General features: G+C 56.2%; 8 protein-coding genes across 8 annotated transcripts; 7 read left to right on the top strand and 1 right to left on the bottom strand.

Annotated features, from left to right (window-relative positions):
• Positions 1-111: 111 nt before the first annotated feature.
• ACO1O0_004902 (uncharacterized protein) lies at positions 112-927 on the top strand (the record flags this gene model as incomplete). Its single annotated transcript, XM_083194334.1, has 2 exons — positions 112-161; positions 219-927. The coding sequence occupies 2 exons, from the start codon at positions 112-114 to the stop codon at positions 925-927; spliced, it is 759 nt and encodes a 252-aa protein (XP_083049247.1).
• Positions 928-1,394: 467 nt separating this feature from the next.
• Positions 1,395-2,881, top strand: ACO1O0_004901 (uncharacterized protein; the record flags this gene model as incomplete). The annotated part of the gene is made up of 5 exons (XM_083194333.1): positions 1,395-1,600; positions 1,675-2,000; positions 2,060-2,352; positions 2,440-2,644; positions 2,685-2,881. The coding sequence occupies 5 exons, from the start codon at positions 1,395-1,397 to the stop codon at positions 2,879-2,881; spliced, it is 1,227 nt and encodes a 408-aa protein (XP_083049246.1).
• Positions 2,882-5,268: 2,387 nt separating this feature from the next.
• Positions 5,269-5,736, top strand: ACO1O0_004900 (DUF3602 domain-containing protein; the record flags this gene model as incomplete). The annotated part of the gene is made up of 1 exon (XM_083194332.1): positions 5,269-5,736. The coding sequence occupies one exon, from the start codon at positions 5,269-5,271 to the stop codon at positions 5,734-5,736; it is 468 nt and encodes a 155-aa protein (XP_083049245.1).
• Positions 5,737-7,700: 1,964 nt separating this feature from the next.
• ACO1O0_004899 (uncharacterized protein) lies at positions 7,701-8,745 on the top strand (the record flags this gene model as incomplete). Its single annotated transcript, XM_083194331.1, has 2 exons — positions 7,701-7,838; positions 7,894-8,745. The coding sequence occupies 2 exons, from the start codon at positions 7,701-7,703 to the stop codon at positions 8,743-8,745; spliced, it is 990 nt and encodes a 329-aa protein (XP_083049244.1).
• Positions 8,746-9,459: 714 nt separating this feature from the next.
• Positions 9,460-10,894, top strand: ACO1O0_004898 (amidase; the record flags this gene model as incomplete). Its single annotated transcript, XM_083194330.1, has 3 exons — positions 9,460-9,709; positions 9,766-10,664; positions 10,727-10,894. 3 exons carry the CDS (start codon positions 9,460-9,462, stop codon positions 10,892-10,894), a joined length of 1,317 nt encoding a protein of 438 aa, XP_083049243.1.
• A 397-nt stretch (positions 10,895-11,291) lies between these two features.
• Positions 11,292-12,639, bottom strand: ARP1 (actin family; the record flags this gene model as incomplete). Its single annotated transcript, XM_083194329.1, has 4 exons — positions 11,292-11,354; positions 11,436-11,750; positions 11,808-12,263; positions 12,331-12,639. 4 exons carry the CDS (start codon positions 12,637-12,639, stop codon positions 11,292-11,294), a joined length of 1,143 nt encoding a protein of 380 aa, XP_083049242.1.
• Positions 12,640-13,372: 733 nt separating this feature from the next.
• Positions 13,373-15,634, top strand: MBP1 (MBP1 family protein; the record flags this gene model as incomplete). The annotated part of the gene is made up of 3 exons (XM_083194328.1): positions 13,373-13,420; positions 13,597-13,792; positions 14,088-15,634. 3 exons carry the CDS (start codon positions 13,373-13,375, stop codon positions 15,632-15,634), a joined length of 1,791 nt encoding a protein of 596 aa, XP_083049241.1.
• Positions 15,635-16,232: 598 nt separating this feature from the next.
• On the top strand, positions 16,233-17,609 carry ACO1O0_004895 (uncharacterized protein; the record flags this gene model as incomplete). The annotated part of the gene is made up of 1 exon (XM_083194327.1): positions 16,233-17,609. One exon carries the CDS (start codon positions 16,233-16,235, stop codon positions 17,607-17,609), a length of 1,377 nt encoding a protein of 458 aa, XP_083049240.1.
• Between the last annotated feature and the right edge of the window lie 2,539 nt (positions 17,610-20,148).

The following is a 20,148-nucleotide window of genomic DNA, read 5'->3' as shown; positions in this document are numbered from 1 at the left end:
GTCCATGGGGGAGTTCCTGACAGTTTTATAAGTCGCGCTCCCCACGTCCCAGATCAAGCTCGTATCTTTATTATCATTCCACAAGCGACATATGCACTGTGGCAATTAAAGATGGCTTCCAACCCCCCCGGAAAATGCTGCACGACCGGCTTCAAGCACGAGTGAGTGGGTTCTGGTCAACTCTTACACGAATATAACCACCAACATGATATATGTAGGGGCACCCCAATAGGCAAGTCCATCAAAGTGGGCAAGCATGATGCCTACCTTGCAGTGCCAAGCCCCGGGACCGAACAAAAGAGCTCGGGAATCCTGTACATCCCCGACATTTTCAGCATCTGGCAGAACAGCAAGCTCCTCGCCGACCAGTTCGCCGCCAAGGGATACGTCACGCTCATTGTAGACATATTCAACAAGGATCCCATCCTGCCCAACGAGTTCCCCGGCGTCGACCTGGAGGACTGGATCAAGAACGGGCGCAAGGGGTCGGGGCCGCACACGCCCGTGGAGATCGACCCCATCATCAGCGAGGCCGTGTCATACATGAAGGACACCCACGGGCTGCAGAACATCGGGGCACTGGGGTACTGCCTCGGAGCCAAGTACGTCATCCGGCACTACACCCTGAGCGGCATCAAGGCCGGGTTCATTGCGCACCCGTCCTTCGTGGAGGAGGATGAGCTGGCGAGCATCACGGGCCCGCTGTCGATTGCTGCGGCCGAGTTCGATGAAGTCTTCACGGCTGAGGGGCGGCACCGCAGCGAGGAGATCCTACAGAAGAATGGCAATGTGTACCAGATCAACCTGTACTCGGGTGTTGACCACGGGTTTGCGGTGCGGTGCAATCTGGAGGAGAGGCGGGGGAGGTTTGCCAAGGAGCAGGCGTTTAACCAGGCGGTGGCATTCTTTGATACTTGGCTGCTATAGCTCATGCTAATACTACTAGATGATCAACAATATCTGGGGACAAAATCTTGACTGCATGTCTACAATGCACATGTTGGTAGTTGGGACATGAGGTACATATGTGGATGGATACCCATGTACATGGAGTGTCTTACAGGTGGTGAAAGTGGTATGAGCGCCCAACAAGGTGGGCGACCAGGTACTAATATTCACATCCCTCGACATGTACAAATTCTACGCGTTGTACTGTTGGCCGTGTCGTCAATTCTGCACAGCATCACCCACTGCTATGTACTCGTATCACTTCTAGAAGGAAAAGCAAAGTGGCCGTCGCTCCAAGACAAGGCCTCTCCACGAACATGTTTGTGAGACAACTCTTTCTGTCGTCACGGCCATCCCTCAATCCCCTCCACCGACATTCACGCCGTGTACTGTCGCAGTCCATCACGGCCTCATCGCGCCCATTCTCACAATGTTCCAGCCCTGCAATGCGGTCCCAGCCACGCCAATTCCCGACCAGCGGATTTGAGGCCATTGATCCGTCTGACAAGGTAGAGGAGGAGCGATTGCCCTACTACAGGCGGGAAGACTACTATCCCATGCGCATCGGCGACGTCATCAAGGAGCGCTACCAGGTCGTCGCAAAGCTCGGCTACGGCACCACCTCGACCGTTTGGCTATCGCGTGATCTCGAGTGAGCTTCAGTCCCTTCATACTCCCATTCCGACGGCCTGGCATAGCCGCTGACTACCGCTTGCCGCGGCTTAGCAAAGAGAGATACTGGGTCCTCAAGGTGTACATTAATACACTGGAACACAACCAAGAACTCAATGTATATCAGCACTTGGCTGAGGCTGAAGTCGACGCGGACGACCCTGGCCGGCAACATGTCCGCCGAGCAGAAGACTCATTCAGGGTAAAGGGCCCTAACGGTGAACATGATGTCCTTATCATGACGCCTCTGAACATGAGTCTGGCAGCGTTTCAGGACATGCAGCCAAACAAGGTCTTTCAGCAGAATCTGGTCACCAGCGGTCTAACCCAGGTGCTACTGGGGCTGGACTTTCTACACGAGGCTGGCGTTATTCACACCGGTAGGTCTCCAGGCCTCTCATCCCGCCCGAGGACACTATCCTAACCAGCGATTATCAAGACATCCACCCGGATAACCTGCTTATTGGTCTCAGAGATGACTCCATCCTTCACAGCGTAGAAGAGACGGAGATGCACAGTCCGTCACCGAGGAAGACAATCGACGATACCATCATTCATGTCTCCCAGTATATGTTGGGAGGGGGTGGTCCACTCACCATCTCCGATCTAGGACAGGCACGCATCGGCAGCGAGCTGCGCGGGCCGGCCATGCCCATGTCATACCGAGCACCTGAGGTTATTCTCAACATGCCTTGGGGGAAAGCCGTGGATACCTGGGCCACGGGGATTCTAGTATGCGAACACCATCCCCTCCCTTTCTCCCCATTGTATGATATGTGATGCTCTATGCTGATGTACTTTATCTTGCTGTGTCTTTAGGCCTGGGATCTCCTCGAGGGCAAGAGTCTGTTCCGCGTGTACGATGAGGAATCGGAGGAGCAGAACGACGCGCACCATCTTGCCGCCATGACGGCGCTTCTCGGGCCACCACCGCCGGAATTTCTAAAGAGGAGCGAGGAAACAAAGAAGTACTGGAATGAAGAGGGCGAGTGCTCCCCTTGCAATATAATATGCCTGTCCGCTCGTCCATCCGGCTGAGAATACTGACATCTGCTCGAATCTAGGCCAGTGGCGTGGTCCTGTCCCGCTGCCCGAGATGGATCTCCAGTCCCTGGCTAGTGCCCTGACGGGACACGACAAGGAAATGTTCCTCAGCTACCTCGAGTGCGTCCTCGACTGGCTCCCCGAGGAGCGCCTCAAGATCCTTCAGGTTTACTTCCATCCTTGGCTGGGGCAGAAGAGACCCCCAGGCTTGGAGTGAGATAATGCCACCATGCGAGGGAGCCAAAGCAAGGGACTAACAAAGGGGCCCAACGGGTGCGTGGCGGGAGACGGGCCGCTGTACCTGTACACGGCGGATGCGGAAGATACATGTATGAATAGTTGAGTCTTAAAGTGTTCACACAAACGCGCCGCTCTTTTGAACTCATCACATGCGGTCTCTCCAGAGGCAGCCTTACCAATCACCACGCATGTATTACTACTAGAATACTTGATTATAGCAACAACCGATGAACACATATTACCGCGTACCTGGTCCCCGGGCCCAGCAGAGCCGATTTCTTTACGTACACCAAAGACGGCGGCCTCGTGGCATTAGGTAATGGGTGTGCCCCCCCCCCCAGGCTCGCTGTAGATCCTCGCATGTCCCTGCATCGCGACGCCCGCAATCACGACGCCAGCACCCACAGAGAGGTTTTAGCAGTCCCGGATCTCTGGGACGCGCGAGATCTGCTGATCTGACAGGTGAGATCTGGGCAGGGGAGGGGCCGTTGGGTGGTGGTGATATCTGACGGTTTGACATGACGCATTGTGCGAACTACAGTACGACGAGTAGTGCTGCTGGGAGGTACTTACCTTGCGTACTATTTTTGAGCCTTATATACGTAGGTCGTACAGGTGCGTACTCGATGATTGTAGACGCATTGGCTACTCTGCATGTCATGTTCACACAAATTAACATGTAAACAACTCATTGAGGTCGCAGGACTGAGCCAGTATAATCTCCAGAGATTGTCCAGAGTCGCAAGTGACGCGAGGAGCAGACTGTCGAGCAGGGCGGAGCACGTCTCTCGATGGAACGGATCAAGGCCCAGCCTAGGCCCACATTCCCCGGATTCTCAGCCTCGGGAATAGGCGAGGGAAAGCAAAAAAAAACCTCTTAGTAGAGGGTGACGACGGTGCACGGAGAGGCCCGATGACCCCAATGACGCTGGAGCTCCGAGGTCGCTTGACTCGCTCTGCAAATTTTAGCGCCCGCCTGGCGTCGGCATTACCGCTTTGGAGCAAGCTGGAGGGCCAGCAGCCATTGAGCCATTGAGCCATTGATGGCTGGAGGCGTGGAGGCGTGGAGGCGTGGCCGCTGCTGGAGGCTGTCACTTGACTGAAAAATTTTAGTGGCCTCGGCCGCAATGGGAATTTTGGAGTCGAGGCCACATGTTGGAGAAGTTTTCGTCATTGATGAGATCCAGGCATGGCTGGCATGGTGGAGAGCCATCCGCGTATCAATTCAGTCACCAGTGCGCAAGATCCACGTTCCAGTTCAATGTTGTTGGCGAACATGGAAGCTGCTGCTGCTGCCCATGCTGGGCAAGCCTGGTCCAAATGGTCACGCGGTGGTCCAGCAACGGAAATGCACTCGCGGATGGAGCAGTGAGGCCACGGCGATGCCTTGTTGGTGGTCGATTGCATGATGCAATTGAGTTTCGATTACCCCCAGGAAATTCCATGGTTGGCCGAGGTGGGGAACCGGGGCAAATTTTTCTGGTGGTGAAGCTGCAAAATTGGAATCCCGCACGTTGGTGGATGGGCCTACGCAAGCCAGGTTTCTCCAAATTCCACCGTGCCAATACAGCCCAATACTTGCAGGGGTTGCGTTTCGATGGGGTAACTTTTACGTCCATGAAACCCCATCTGCCAGGAACCGGCCACCCAAGAGTGGCCATCGTCGTCCCTCGTGACGCCGATTTGCTAACAGGTTGCTTCCCAGCCCAGCAGCACAGTACCTGTTTGTTGCTGCTCACTGTTGATTCGCATGCGTGCTGCCTCAGACCAGACAGTGCCAATGGTCACACCACACAGGCGTCACCTGGTCTGTCAAACCACGAACCCATGTCGACCAGAATTGGAACCAAATCGCGGGGAAGAAGACTTGGTCCAGCATCAAGACCAGGCTCCAAAATGTGCCAAAATGTGCCAAGATGTGGAGGAGAATGTACTGAGACACTGATGACCTCTCCAATGAGGGGGAAAATCCCTTTTTTTTTTTTCACAGTCGGGTGACCCGACTCCCTTCGGCCCTGCCCGCTGGCCCCATTCCTCCTCCGCATCGCATCATCCACCATGCCACCACCAACAGGTCCAACACCCAATTCTTGACTCAGGTTCCCCAGGGGCAACCCCATATATTAGCCCTCCCTTCGTCACACCTCCCAGGCACAGACATCTTCATCCCATATTCACCCCATTGCGTATTATTATTATTATACACGAGCGAGCCTGCCTGCTTGGAATAAACCAGCTTCTCTCCAACGCTTGAGCCACCATCACCACTCTCCGCAGTTCCGCCCACTTATACCGAGATCCAACACAACAACTACATCTCAAATCACCACAACCACAACCACAACCACAACCACAGCCGCCACAATGCCAGCCAACTACATCATCACCGAGCCCGCGCCTTCCACCACCACCTACATCCGCTCCGGCCGCGGGGGCGCCGGCAACACCTTCCGCGTCTCCTCCTCCGGCTCCTCCTCCTCCCACTCCACCACCACCACCCGAGTCACCACCTCGTCCTCATCCTCGTCCTCCCAGTCCCCCGCCCGCCGCTTCTTCAGCGGCGTGGGCGGCGCCGGCAACGTGCACGAGGCCTCGGAGCGCCCCACCGTCTCCCTCGACGACGAGGTCCGCCGCATGGCCGCCCGCGAGGAGCACGCCGCCCAGATCGGCCACTGCGGCATCGGCGGCGCCGGCAACGTCTACCGCCGCAAGCCCAGCGACGCCAGCGACAGGAGCAGCGGCAGCAACTGCAACGACGACGGGCGCAGCTCCATCAGCTCCGTGAGCTCCACGTCCAAGCTCTGGGCCCGCGTCAGGGGCAAGGAGTATTGAGTCCTCTTTTTGTTTCTTTCTTTCAGGCCCCAGTGCCGGGTGGAGAGACGCACAACAAGCGGAAAAGAAAAACAAAGGGGATATTTTTGAGTATACATGCTCGGGTAGCATGACAACACCCAACGACGACGACACTCAGCGACGCGGCGTTTTCATAACTGATTTATTCGGATCTCATGATGATATTATTACTAGCGGGAAGCGCGGGGACCTCAGAGCGAACGGGAATCCTGGAAAAAGGCATTTGATTTTCCAAAGGGCGTTTGTTTCTGGTGAACTTTTATTATACCCCCCCAAATTTTGGTTGACTGGATGACGGAAACGAAAAGAAGGATTTGAAGGATTAGGAATGGGAAATGTATCCTACATGTACACCAATCAATGAACAGACCATGTCTGCATCGCAATATTGCTGTCTTTTAACGTGTGAGGTTGAATGACGCGGGCTTGTCTGTTGACGGTGTTGTACGAGTAGTCCTAAAGTCCGAGGTTGAATCCCGTACCTAGGGTTTGATTTTCAGGGCCCTCAAACCCCACATGTACTCCGCAGTATCGTCTCTAGTGCTTCCAATCTAGCATGCTATTAGACAGGGGTTTAGATGGTCTTTCTTGATATTAGTATCGATGTACGTGCAAGAGTCTCGGGAGATGAGCTTTAGACTCCCTGCCTCGTGCCTACTACTCGTACATGCACGATGTTGCATCTAGTCCTGTTGCCGGGGGTTTGGTGGGTTATACATGTACTATGCATATAAGATATGCAGAGAATCAATCCCCCATGCAGTCAGCAGCAGCGTCGTTCTTTCAGACCTAATTGTGCTTTAAAAGTGGAAATTATGGTCAAGCTACTAGTCACGCCATTATGACTCCGCGTTGCTCGATCTAGCACGTCTGGACGTCTTTTTTTTTTTTTTTTTGTGTAAGATCTGGATGGGATACTTTGCCACCTTTTTCGAATACCTGCCGATCTATCTCTCTTACTCAATCCCCGTGTACTCGGGCCTGGTGTCGGATACTACCTACTCCGTACCCTACCCCCGCAACTAGTTTCGTTCTCAGGACCCACCGAAACCACTTCGCGCGTGGAGGCCTATGTTGATCTCACAAACATTATCCGTTCGTGTTGTTTCTATTGATCCATCTACATCCCCTCTATTTTACCATGATTAGAAAACCCGCGCTACACCTGACATGTCTTCCTTGGTTACTCCCTAGTAGCTTATAAACGTATCAGCTTATCACCGTTGATATTTGAGATGATTTATATCGGCAGTATCATAGTGGAACTCTCGGACTACTACTCGTTTGGGCGCCACCTATAAATGGCTATTTACTTTATGCCCTTGCTCTGCTTACGCAATACAAAATCGAAAATCGTGTTGCTAAGACGACAGGATGGCTCCTTGGGTTTGGACTATCCCATCTATATCAAGAATTTGCCGACCAGGGGATATACAGGGCCTTGAATACGACGAAAAGGGCAGGGCCCTGTAGATTCGGAGATGGTCGCGCATGTGAGAATGCCGAAGGCTTCGGAGCGACCCAGACAGCACTGAAATGAACCCCGTTCACATGAAATGCACCGTCATATTCTCCATGATGCGTTCAGGGGGGCCCAGCGGATCGTCTGAACGGAATCGTCATGCTGTGGAACCATGTCACAATGGCCCTCTCAACCCCTCACGAGAAGATCGGGACCGTGGGGAACAATCGAATAAGAATTGGATCTTTCTGGGGCACGATAAAGGCTCGTCATCGTGAACGTCCGAGGGTCCCCGACCAGGTGCTGGTAAACTGAATATACAGCAATTGGCCGCGGTTACCGGGAGCGATAAGGAAGACTGGACAAGGAATAGAGGATATATAGCAAATGGTGGCATGACTTCCATGTAGTATTGTTGGTATCGGTCGTTACACCATTGAACTCACAATCACATCTCCCTGCATCAATCAACACCTTCATCATGCCCGAAGTCTACACCTCCCATCCCGACTATGGCTTTGTCCGTGACTTTAAAGGGTACGGTGAGAAGGGGCTCGTCGGCCTGAAGTGGCCCAACAATGCCAAGGTTGCTGTCTCCTTCGTGATCAACTATGAAGAGGTGAGAACGCATGGTCACAGTTGTGAAATAACACATTGACACCATTGATTTCCAGGGAGCCGAACGCTCCGTCCTCAACGGCGATGGCGTTGCCGAGTACATCCTCCGCGAGAGCCCAGGAGCTGGGCACCTCAACGAGCGCGACTACAATGGCGAGTCCGAGTACGAGTACGGATCGCGGGTCGGCTTCTGGCGGCTGTTCAAGATGTTCAACGACCAAAAGATGAAGTTCACGCTCTACGCCGTCGCACAGGCCGTCGAGCGGCAGCCCGAGGTGGCCACGCGCTGCGTCGAGCAGGGCCACGACGTCGCCTCGCACGCCTACCGCTGGGTCGACCACCACAACTGGCCCGTCGACAAGGAGAAGGAGTACATCCGCAAGGGCATCACCAGCCTCAAGAGCCTCACGGGGTATGCCCCCAGGGGGTGGTACTACGGCCGGCCGTCCCCCCACAGCCGCACCCTGGTCCCCCAGGTGTACGAGGAGATGGGCGAGGAGCTGGTCTGGGCCAGCGACACGTACGCCGACGACGTGCCCTACTGGATTGACCTGCCGCTGGAGCGCGAGAAGATGGAACCCAAGGGGTGCCTGATGGTGCCGTACAGCTACGACTGCAACGACTTCAAGTTCCACGTCCAGGGCACGGGCTTCCGCGACCCCAACGGCTTCTACACACACCTCAAGAACGCGTTCGACGTCCTGTACGAGGAGGGCGAGGCCGGGCAGCCCAAGATGATGACGATTGGGCTGCACTGCCGCATCATTGGCCGTCCGGGGCGGTTCAAGGCGCTGCAGGACTTTGTCGAGTACATTGGGAAGAAGGAGGGCGTGTGGGTGGCGACGAGGACGGAGATTGCGGAGGCGTTTAGAGGGCAGTATCCGTACAAGAAGGGCAAGCTGGCGTAGTAGGTGATGGTTCGGTAATTCATCATGAAGTCTATTGAAATACCCATGCGTTAAGAGCATGCCAGTTGTCGTGTAGAAACTGTACGGTGCATATGGGATTCACACGGGACAAGCAGTATCGTAGCTTTCAACGCTAGAGACCAACATAAAAGTTGAGATTTTACAGCCTGTTTACTCCGCTTACATCTTTTGCAAGCCAACTCAACGCTGAGTTATGTCATGCTGGCGGCAATGCTCTGTTTCCCCGTACATTGCGAGTAAGCCTTGTCATCATCAATGCTTGCTTTCATCGATGTCGGTCTGTCAGATGAGTCGGCGACAGTTGGGGACCTCGGTTCTCGGAGGGCGAGTAAACGAGATGTGGGTTGCGGGACTATTGATGATGTTCGGCCTATACTATAAACACGTCGGTCCGTACTGGCGACGGATCATCAATATTTCGATCGACGGGGCCTACGAGCACGTCAACCTTACGGCTCCAGTCAGCGACTCCACGGAGTCAGTGGGGTGCTTATCATCGCCTTCGGTGGTTATAACTTCATCGGGGCATCTCCACTTTCGGCCAGGGGGATGCCGATACCACAGACGTTCTCCGATTGTCGCAGAGTATGGAGGATGGCATGGCCAGAAGCAGCATATACTACTTATTTGCAGAAGCCAATAATCATGCATAACCCCCCAAAGTACCCCCGAATCCCCTCCCCAACATCAAACATGGAGCCGTATCGTCTCACTGCCACCGAGGTCGTTGCTAAAACCCGGGCGGGCGAGCTTACAGTCGAGCAATATGCGCGGTCGCTTCTCTCGCGGATCCAGGAGCGGGATCCAGTGGTCAAGGCCTGGGCTTACCTCGACCCAGAGTGCCTGATTGGGCAAGCCAAGGCCCTGGACAAGATCGCGCCCGAGAAGCGAGGACCGCTACACGGCGTGGGCGTTGCTGTTAAGGATGTCATTTACACCAAGGGTATGTCGCTGGATGATAGACGATGGGGACCGGGGACCGGGCTGAACAGACTATAGACATGCCCACACAATTCAACTCATCCATCTACGAGAATGACGCCCCCAGAGTCGACGCCGCATCCATCATCGTCCTCCGGCAGGCCGGGGCGCTTCTCCTGGGCAAAACCACCACCACTGAATTCGCCGCCACCACAGCCGGTCCCAAGACCTCGAACCCCCACGACCCGTCCAGAACACCCGGGGGCTCCTCCTCCGGCTCTGGCGCCGCGGTAGGCGACTTCCAGGCGCCCATCGGTCTCGGAACCCAGACGGGAGGCAGCACCATCCGCCCGGGGTCGTTCAACGGCATCTACGCGCTGAAGCCAACGTGGAACTCCATCTCGCGCGAGGGCCAGAAGATGTACTCCCTGATCCTGGACACGCTCGGGCTGTACGCACGTAGCGTGGCGGATCTGGACCTCCTGGCTGACGTGTTTGCGCTACACGACGATGATCCCAGCCCAGACCCCTTTGGGGTCAAGGGCGCCAGGTTTGCCATTTGCAAGACGGTGATATGGCCGCAGGTTGGGCCAGGCACCGCTGCAGCAATGGAGAAGGCGAAGCAACTGCTAGAGGCTCAGGGTGCCCAAGTCGAGGAAGTCGAGTTCCCCAGCTCTCTCTCCGAGCTACCCTCATGGCATGCCACTGTCCTCGCATCAGATGGCAGGACGGCATTCCTCCCACAGTATCGGAGCGCAAAGGACCAGATATCTGACCAGCTGGTCGGCCACGTCGAGAACGCAACCGGCATTTCGCGTGCCGCACAGATCGCGGCCTTTGACAGGATCGGGGCGGCGAGGCCTGTGGTGGACGAGATCCTCTCGCGATATGCCGCCGTGGTTACCCCCAGCGTGCCAGATGAAGCACCCAAGGGGCTCGAGACGACGGGCAGTGCCGCGTTTAACGTGATCTGGACGGTAAGTATCCTCTGTCTTCCTTCAATGCTGGATGAGCTATCTATACTTACTCATCCCAAAAGGCACTGCATACTCCTGTGGTCAATATTCCGGGGTTTGTAGGGGCCAACGGCATGCCTATCGGGCTGTCGCTCGTGGCGCCCAGATACCATGACAGGCACCTCCTGGCGGTGAGCGCCAAGGTGGGAGAGATCTTCAAGTCACAAGGCGAATGGACTTGCGGGGTGTGAGAATCGAATTCTTGACTGTAACCTATTTAGATAATAGAGAGCCCATTCAGGTAGACAATGATCACCTGGGTGGTAACACATGTATTGCAGATGAAGGTGAAGACGGAACTCACAGCCACAACACGCTGGGTATCATTGACTTCTATTCGACAAAATGGATGCTCTACTCGCAGTTCCCTTGGGCCCTCTGCGCCCCTCTGGACCCTAAAGTACACGCGCCTGCTTGCTTGCTCTGGACAGATGATGGTTCCAAGGGCCTGCCGGCCCGATTTGTCGCCCAGCAGACGGCCACAGGAATGCCCTCTGCTGCACATCTAAGAAATCCGCAGATATACAACTCCGGAACCAACTTATTTTCGCGAAAATCTGATGCTTCGAACTAGAAAAGTTGGGTAGTTTACGTAAATTTGGTGTGGATGATGTCGGGGTTCTCGTGCCAGTCGTCGATGCTCACCCACATCTGCCACCGTGTCAGTTAAATAAAGAACAAAGATTGCCATTCCAAATAGGAACCCAAAAAAAAAAAAAAAAAAAAGCTCACCTTGCGGAAGGTACTCAGACCCGCGAGAATGCTCCCGCCAATCCAGGTAGAGTACTTGCGCTCCGGCGGCGCAAAGATCTTTATCCGCATGTCCTTGACCGCCAGCTTCTGCACCTCGGTGAGCAAGCGGTCGCCAAAGCCTTTGGTCAACGTGCTGCCTCCCGACAGGACAATGTTGCTGTACAGAGACTTGCGCAGGTCGAGGTCGGTGCGGTTGATGGCGTCGACAACAATCTGGTGCACGCCGGGGTATTCGAGCCCGACAATCTCGGGGTCGAAAAGAATCTCAGGTGCTCTGAAACGCTCGGCTCCGATCTGAGACAGGTTAGCATTCCAATTTCTTCATGTGACCAACACTCGGGGCGATCCCACCTTGAGCCTGTGCCCGTCGGGCAACACATATTCTCCCATCTTGCTCTCACTGTGCTTCACTCCAAGCCACTCCCTCTCCTCTTTCCGCGGATCGTGGGCCACATACGACACGCTCTCCTTGATCAGCCTCACCACCTCCTTCTCCGCACTCGTGTGGAACACGTAGCCGCTCTTGCGCAGCAGTGTTTGCAGATACTCGGTTACATCGCGCCCGGCGACGTCGATCCGGCGGATGCTACTCGGCATGGCGAACCCCTCGTAGACGGGGACGGCGTGTGACACGCCATCGCCGGAATCCAGGACAATACCCGTGGTCCGGCCGCTGGCGTATAATGACAGGACGGCCTGTATCGACGTGTGGAGAGCTGGGACGTTGAAGGTCTCGAAGAGGATCTGTGCAGCCGTGTCGCGGTTGCTCCGGGGGTTTAGGGGCGGTTCGGTCAGGAGAACAGGGTGCTGTCACAGGTCAGCACCAAAGATCAGTCTCGAGGCTTTGTTTCCCCTTTTGCTGTCCACCACAAACCTCTTCGCTGAGCGTCTTGAGCCCCTCGCCGTACACGTACTCCCAGATGCGCTCCATGTCGTCCCAGTCCGTCACGATGCCGTGCTCCAGCGGGTAGCGAATCTTTAGCAGGCCCCGCAGCTCCGTCGCCGCCTTCTGGCCGATGAACACATCTCCCTCCAGCGCACCTGCGAGCACCCGGAGGTGCTTTGGCCGCCCGACAAAGGACGGGAAGAAGCACTTTGGCGCATCCTCTCCTGCGAATCCCGCGCGGATGGTCCCTGAGCCGTTGTCCAGGACAATCGGGGCGTTGTGGAGCGACTCGGCCATGGTCGTGGTGTGTGTTGAATGGTGCTACTCAGGTAGCCTTCCAAGATACCCAGGTGTCCCTATTGAATGTCACTATGGCGGCACGGGCCAGCCAGCCAGTGTGGGTGAATGCCAGGTATTGGAAGGACTTCGAGTCGAAGCTCTTAGGGGGTCGCTGAGAGCAAGCAGGTGGAATCGCAATGTCAGAGCCTCAAGTAGTATCGGCAGGTCTTCGCATCCATCCAGGGTCGTCGTATCAGCCCAACGGCAGTCGTTTGTCCAAATTATGTGTCGTGATCTCAGCTCGAGGGAGCTCCCATCTGAAACGCGTCTGCTCGAAGACAAAGGCTCAGGAGGCGTCGATGCCTCATCACGTGGGTCCACTCGAGCCACCCCAGCCCAGGGCGCACAGCGGCCACACCACTGGAAACCGAGACCTAGTGGGCGCCTCAGGCCAAAAAACACACCCCATCTTAAAGTGCTGCACGCGATGCGCGTCTCCAGCCAGAGGTTCGCGTCACAGACGTGCCTACCTCTTCCTCCATCACCAAATCCTCCGCCAATTGGCCTGCCGCCTCGATCTCTGTGCGCGGTCCCGGGGATCATCGAAGTTCTCTCTGTATTATTTGTCACCGTCTTTTTGTCCATCGCCATCCTGCTAGATTATCGCCGTCGCGCTCTCTGTCAATTGCTCCGACACGCCTGATCTGCCCTATTGCATGCTCCTCGCATCGGGCATCTTCCAACCGCCAAGATGGTCAAGGGCGCGAGCCCCGGTATCTACAGTGCCACATATAGCGGTGTAAGTGCAAAGATTATTTGTTTTTAATTATTTTCGTGATTGGGGCTGCTGTTCGCCGTCATCTAACCCTCAATGATGCCTCTGCATGCTCCCTTGCTAAATGACGGAGGGCATCCTCTGGTTTCCTGCTTCACACGATAATCAAACTGACTCTTTGCTGACTCGTCCATCTCTAGATTCCTGTTTACGAGTTCCAGTTTGGAGTGGACCTGAAAGAACATGTTATGCGAAGGCGGCATGACGATTGGATCAATGCGACACACATTCTAAAGGCTGCGGGCTTCGACAAGCCTGCGAGAACCCGTATTCTCGAGCGCGATGTCCAAAAGGACGTCCATGAGAAGATCCAGGGTGGTTACGGAAAATACCAAGGTTCGACTGCCTGGCCGCGCTCTTTGTGGTCCCAGTTCCTAACATAGCCTAGGCACTTGGATTCCTCTCGAGTCTGCAGAGTCCCTTGCTTCTAGACACAGTGTTTACGACCAGCTCCGACCCATATTCGAATACCGACCTGGCAACGAAAGCCCTCCACCAGCCCCGAAACATGCCAGTAAACCCAAGGCGCCCAAGGCGCGACCACCAATTCCAAGATGGAATAGTAAGCCGGCTCAGCAAGGGAAATCGACACGCCGCGTGGCTGACGGTACGAAAGCAGACCCTCCTGCAGTGATCGATGAGTATGACAATGGCGACACAATGATGGGAGAAGACGACACTCCTGATAATCTAACGGTTGGCTCGGCATCGTACATGGCCGAGGAGGACCGATTCGACATGTCGCACATGTCGACGGGGCATCGCAAGCGCAAGAGAGAGGAGCAGATCCAAGACCTGACAGAGCAGCAGCACTCACTGTATGGCGATGAGCTTCTGGACTACTTCCTGCTCTCCCACAATGAGCAGCCGGCAGTGAAGCCCGATCCGCCGCCAAACTTCCAACCCAACTGGCCCATCGATGCGGAGAACCACACGGCACTTCACTGGGCTTCGGCCATGGGTGACGTAGACGTCATTAAGCAGCTCAAGAGATTCAACGCCAACATCTCGGCCAGGAATATCAGGGGCGAGACACCATTTATGCGGTCTCTCAACTTCACAAACTGCTTCGAGAAGCAGTCGTTCCCGGCCGTGATGAAAGAGCTGTTCGAGTCGGTGGATACGCGCGACAACCAGGGATGCACCGTCATCCACCACGCCGCCATCATGAAGAATGGCCGAATCTACAGTCATCCGTGCTCGCGGTACTACCTAGACAACATTCTGAACCGACTGCAGGAGACGCTCGATCCTAGCGCGTTCCAACAACTACTAGACGCCCAGAATAACGAAGGAAACACAGCGCTACACCTCGCGGCGCAGCGCAACGCCCGGAAATGCATCAGAGCGCTCCTGGGCCGCAATGCATCGGCAGATATTCCTAACAACGAAGGAGTCAGGGCAGAGGATCTCATCATGGAACTCAACGCCAACAAGAAGGAGCGGGGGCCCCAGCGGTCATCATCACCGTTTGCGCCAGATTCACAAAGGCATGTGTCGTTCAAGGATGCGTTTGGCGAAAAGGCCGCCAGGAAACCCATGTCGACATTCTCATCGGCAGCGGCCAACACCATCCAGTCTCGCATCTCGCCCCTGATACTCGAAAAGTTTCAAGACCTGGCAAAAAGTCACGACGACGAGTGGCAACAGAAACACGTTGCTGAGGCGGAGGCACGGCGCATACTCAGCAACTCGCAAGTCGAGCTCAACGCGGCACGTCAGCAGATTGCTGAGCTCGAGGCCCAGCTGGAACCGGACGAAGTTGCGGCCAAGATCATGAACGACGCCAACCTCGCCAAGCACCAGGTCCTCGAGCTGATAGCGCACCAGAACCGATTGCACGTCCAGCAGGCTGTAGACTCGGAGTTGAGCAAGGTCAACGGGGACGCGTCGCAGGAGGACCCCTATGAGGAGAAATTGAGGCTAGCGCGGCAGCTGGGACAGTTGCTGGCCGAGCAGCGGCAGGTCGAGTCGGAGTACGTGGACGCGCTCAGCATGGTGGGGACGGGTGACAAGATTGAGAAGTACCGGAAGCTTCTCAAGCGATGCCTGGATCCCAAGGATGGCGAGAGCCTGGATACGAACCTGGATAGCCTGATTGACATGATGGAGGAGCAGCGAGAGGTGCACGACATGGACGGGTTGCCGGATGGAGAGCCTATGGATGTACACGTATAAGATCGGGTATGGTACCGGAGTTTGGAGCGAGGAAGCGTTGGGCAGAGAATAGTAGAGATACCACCAGGTTAATGGGCCATCTACGAAGTATAAGATGTTACGTATTTGTTAAACCATGGACAACGAACACCCGTCATTGCCCGCGTGTTGAGTCGAGGGCCAAGAGCCGGTCCCCCTAGTCCGTGATGCTATTACCAAAACATGACAGGGCGAATAACGGCAATAGGACGATGATGCCGAGGTAGTCAGGAACCAACAAGGTAAACATGAATCGGCGACCACGCGTGATGCTTCGGCGATGAAAATAAACCGGGTCAGGTGGCGTGACTTGGACGACCGATGACTCCGTGTTGAGAGAGTTTATTCAGAGCTAATGCGACGCCAATCAAAACCCTCAATTGACACTCCGTAATCACCACCGTCTTCGGACTCTTTTAACCTGGACTTTGCAACCCCAGAAAACCTTGAGCTTCAACGGCCGAGTTCCATCGCCAGCGCATTAGGAGTCACGGAGTTTACTCCCAGTCCCTCTTTGTCCTTTCTTTCCTCCTCTCACTCTCTTCGTCTCTTTCTCGCCCCCAGACATCACTATCACAAGATGATCTGCAGCCGCAGCGCCGCTTCAGCGGTCCGCCCCGCTCGTCGGACCCTCGCGCGCACAGCCCGGACCCTCGCCACTGCTACGTCGACGTCGTCTCCTGTCTCATCACCCGTCAGCCCAGCAGCGCGAAGCCACAAGGTCGTCGTTGTGGGTGGCGGCTCGGCAGGCATGGCCATCAGCCACCAGCTGCTGCGCTCCGGCCGCTTCTCCCAGGATGACATCGCCATCGTCGACCCCGCTCAGTGGCACCACTACCAGCCCGGCTGGACCCTCGTTGGCGGTGGCCTCAAGACCAAGGAGGAGCTGCGCCGGCCTCTCGACAGCCTCGTCGACCCCAAGCTCAAGCTGTACCGCGAGCCCGTCGGCTCCTTCGCCCCCGAAGACAACACCCTCACCCTCGGCAGCGGCGGCCGCCTAAGCTACGACCACCTCGTCGTCGCCCCGGGCATCAAGGTCGACTTCTCCACCATCAAGGGCCTGCCCGAGGCCCTCGCCGACCCCTCCGCCCCCGTCTCCTCCATCTACGGCTACGACTCGGTCGACAAGGTCTATCGCAACATCGAGGCCCTGACCAAGGGCGACGCCATCTTCTCCCAGCCCGCCGGCGTCGTCAAGTGCGCCGGCGCCCCGCAGAAGATCATGTGGCTGGCCCTCGACCACTGGAAGCGCGCGGGTCTGTACAACGCCACCGACCGCGCCAACTCCCCCGTGCGCATCACCTTCGCGTCGGGCCTGGGCGCCATGTTCGCCGTGCCCAAGTACGCTGCCAAGCTCGAGAGCCTGCGCCAGGAGCGGGGCGTCGAGGGCCTGTTCCAGCACGACCTCGTCTCCATCGACGGCGACAAGGCCACCTTCGCCCGCCCGGACGGCCAGGAGAAGGTGGTCCGGCGGTTCGACCTGCTGCACGCGGTGCCCAAGATGGGGCCACACGCCTTCGTCAAGAACAGCCCGCTGGCCAACGAGGCCGGGTACGTGGACGTGGACCAGTACACGCTGCAGCACATCAGGTACCCCAACGTGTGGTCGGCGGGCGACGCGTCGAGCCTGCCGACTTCCAAGACGGCGGCGGCGATTACGGCGCAGACGCCCGTGGTGGCGGGCAACGTACTGCGGGCGATGGAGGGCAAGGCGGCCGAGGCAGCCTACGACGGGTACACGTCGTGCCCGCTGCTGACGCAGTACGGCAAGGTGCTGCTGGCCGAGTTCAAGTACGGCGGGGAGCCCAAGGAGACGTTTGGCGACCTGATCGGGTTCGACCAGGCTGAGCCGCGGCGGCTGTTCTACTACCTCAAGAAGGACTTCTTCCCCTGGGTGTACTTCGCGTCCATGGTCAAGGGCACCTGGGGCGGGCCCAAGGGGTTCCTCAGCAAGTAGGCGGGCGGCAAGGATGCCCTCTCATCAACGGGGAATAATAGAGAAGACAATACTTCCTAGCATCAGGCAGTGGCGGATGGGAAAAGGGGCGTTTTCTGGGTTGCGTGGATAACGGCACGGGGTCATACCCCCGTGACTCATCGGGACTCATGCGCGACCAGTTCGCAACATGTACGAGTAGATAGACAGCCATTGTATTCATGACACGCAAGAAAGAAAGAAAAAAGAGCCACCATATTGATTCCATCCCCATCAGATCACCACCGCTTATGGGAATATGCCGTGTTCCCCACATGACTCGAGACTCTCGAGGCATGCGCCTCTTAGGACGCGTCACGCCGGGCTGAGGACCATCGGCAGGTGGAGATTCTAGGTCTGCTGTCCACGCCACGGGCTGCAAGAGTCTAGATGTGGCAAGGAGAAGCTGATGTTTGTGATCGAGGAGAAGGCATAAGTGAAAGGCGTGCTCGTAGAAAAGGCTCCGCGTCGTGAGCTGCTGCCTAGGTAAGATTGACAGTGCAACAACAAGTTGCCCCGCGCGGTTATCTCGTATAAGGAAAGAATTGCACAAGCCTGAGGCTGTAGTGCCCGTTATGTACAATTCGTAAGATCATCAGCAGTGCGGATAGTAGTTGAGGCTCAAATACCAATCCTGCACAAGTGATGTCGGAGTGCAGAGTCCTAGTGGAGGACCCCGAATGGCTGGTTGGGGCATGTGACTCGTCACCAGCACCCCATGCAACGCGGCCAACGACATGCATAAGACGGGATCAAGGAAGCAGAGCCAGTGTCAAAGTTGGATCCTCACCTGTAATTGGGCGGCCGATATGGGGCTTTGTTGCCCATTACTATGTAAGAACGCATGAGATGCGACATGTTAGACGGCTCACCGTCAGAGTGGCAAGTGGCTTGAGCTTCATTCAGGACTTGGAGGAGGCGGGAAGGCGGGTGGAAAAGGAATTTCTTGCATCGCATTTGAGACGCAGTCGCTGACTCGTGGCTTATGACCGGGGATGTAACTCGTCAATTCGCACAAGTTGGGATGCAAGGCCACGGTCAAAGCGGGCAGGGCAGTCTATTGGCAAAAGGTCGTCGCCTAACCGTTCGAGGGTTGCCAATAGGATGCTGTTCACGCCCAACAAGAGACATGGCCTGTAAGAGGACTGGTTATAATCACGGATTAAGTCCCACCAAGGTCCCAAAGCGGCGCGTGGTGGAACCGGAACCAGAGAAAGCGCCTGAGAGTGAGGGGAGCAGCAAACCAGTGCAGGAAACTGCAGGGCAACCGGGAGGGTCACATTGGCAGGGGTAGCTGCAGGCTCTCTCTCGTAGGGCTGAAACTTGCCCTCGCTCCTCCTGGGAACGCGGAGGGGTGATGAGCACGGCGAGATGCAGCATCTTATCGTTAGCTCGGCAACCTGATGTGCGAGGCGGCGAGTTGATCTTGACCTTGACCTCGTACCTGGTCTCCGAACCCGCGCACACGTTACCATTGTTGGGCGGTGGATCAGGTTCGAGGAGCACCAACGGAAGGCTCCAGGATGTCTTTGTCAATACCTCATCAATGGTTCCATACTAGACAGATCTTGGCGCAAGTCGGGGTCTGTTGCGATCGAGCTGAGGTTACAGGTACGTGGCACGTGCTGGCGTCTCGGCGACCCGACGTGAAAAACGCAGCCACCGCAGTCGGGCCCCCTTTTCATCTGCCGGCGTTGCTCGTATCCGAGAAGAAAAAAATTCCGGTGGCGATAGCACGGCAGCTGGAAGTTAGAGGTGGCTTCAAGAGTCGATGCCTAGAAAGATGGACAAGCTGGGGTTTCGGGCACGAACACAGCAAAGCTGAGAAACCCACTATTTTCTGCGGAGTCGGCGCGGCCAGTCCAGAACAGCGGATAAGAGGGCGGCGCGAAGCGCGACAGAGATTTCCATCCTCTCGATTCCGTCCCGGCTCGAGCGATTCAGCGACCTAAAGCATTTCGCAGCGCAATCCACATCTCCGATCGTGTGCGACCGGGGTTGAATAATGTTCAGGTGTTCGTATCCGTACTATCCCGGTCGTCGATGTCACTGAGCCACCGAGCTGACGGGCTCCGACGTGGACAACGGATACTGAACGTAATGCTCGCGGTAACACCATGTGTCTGTGCTTCAAGTAGGCCACTTGGCATCGCATGGGCCATGGGTCACGGCATGGTGGGTGCAAAAAACTTCCAGGTTTCCTGAAGGGTGAAGTGGAAGGGTTGCCTTGATGGTCAACAGCTCAGGAGGGAAGGAACAAACGTCATCGCATCGGCATCGCAACAAATCTGGGCAACTGCCATCTGGATTCCCGAAATACGGCAGGTACGAATCGCATAAGCGACCTCGAGGCCATAATCACAGCAGCCATGGGGGCAGCTGACCGCCTGAGGCTCCTCGTAGCTTCACCAAACAACTCTCGCCCATCAAGGCCCTGCTGGCCAACGCCCAAATCCATGCCCGATTTCGGTCTCGGACTCGATTCGACGATAGGGACTTGAGACATATTACACGTACCGAA

Source organism: Amphichorda felina (assembly GCF_050947745.1).
Source record: "Amphichorda felina strain 45539 chromosome Unknown scaffold_5, whole genome shotgun sequence".
Classification (NCBI taxonomy): Eukaryota; Fungi; Ascomycota; class Sordariomycetes; order Hypocreales; family Bionectriaceae; genus Amphichorda; species Amphichorda felina.
The sequence above is the reverse complement of the archived record's forward strand: the minus strand, read 5'-3'. Positions and strand labels throughout refer to the sequence as shown.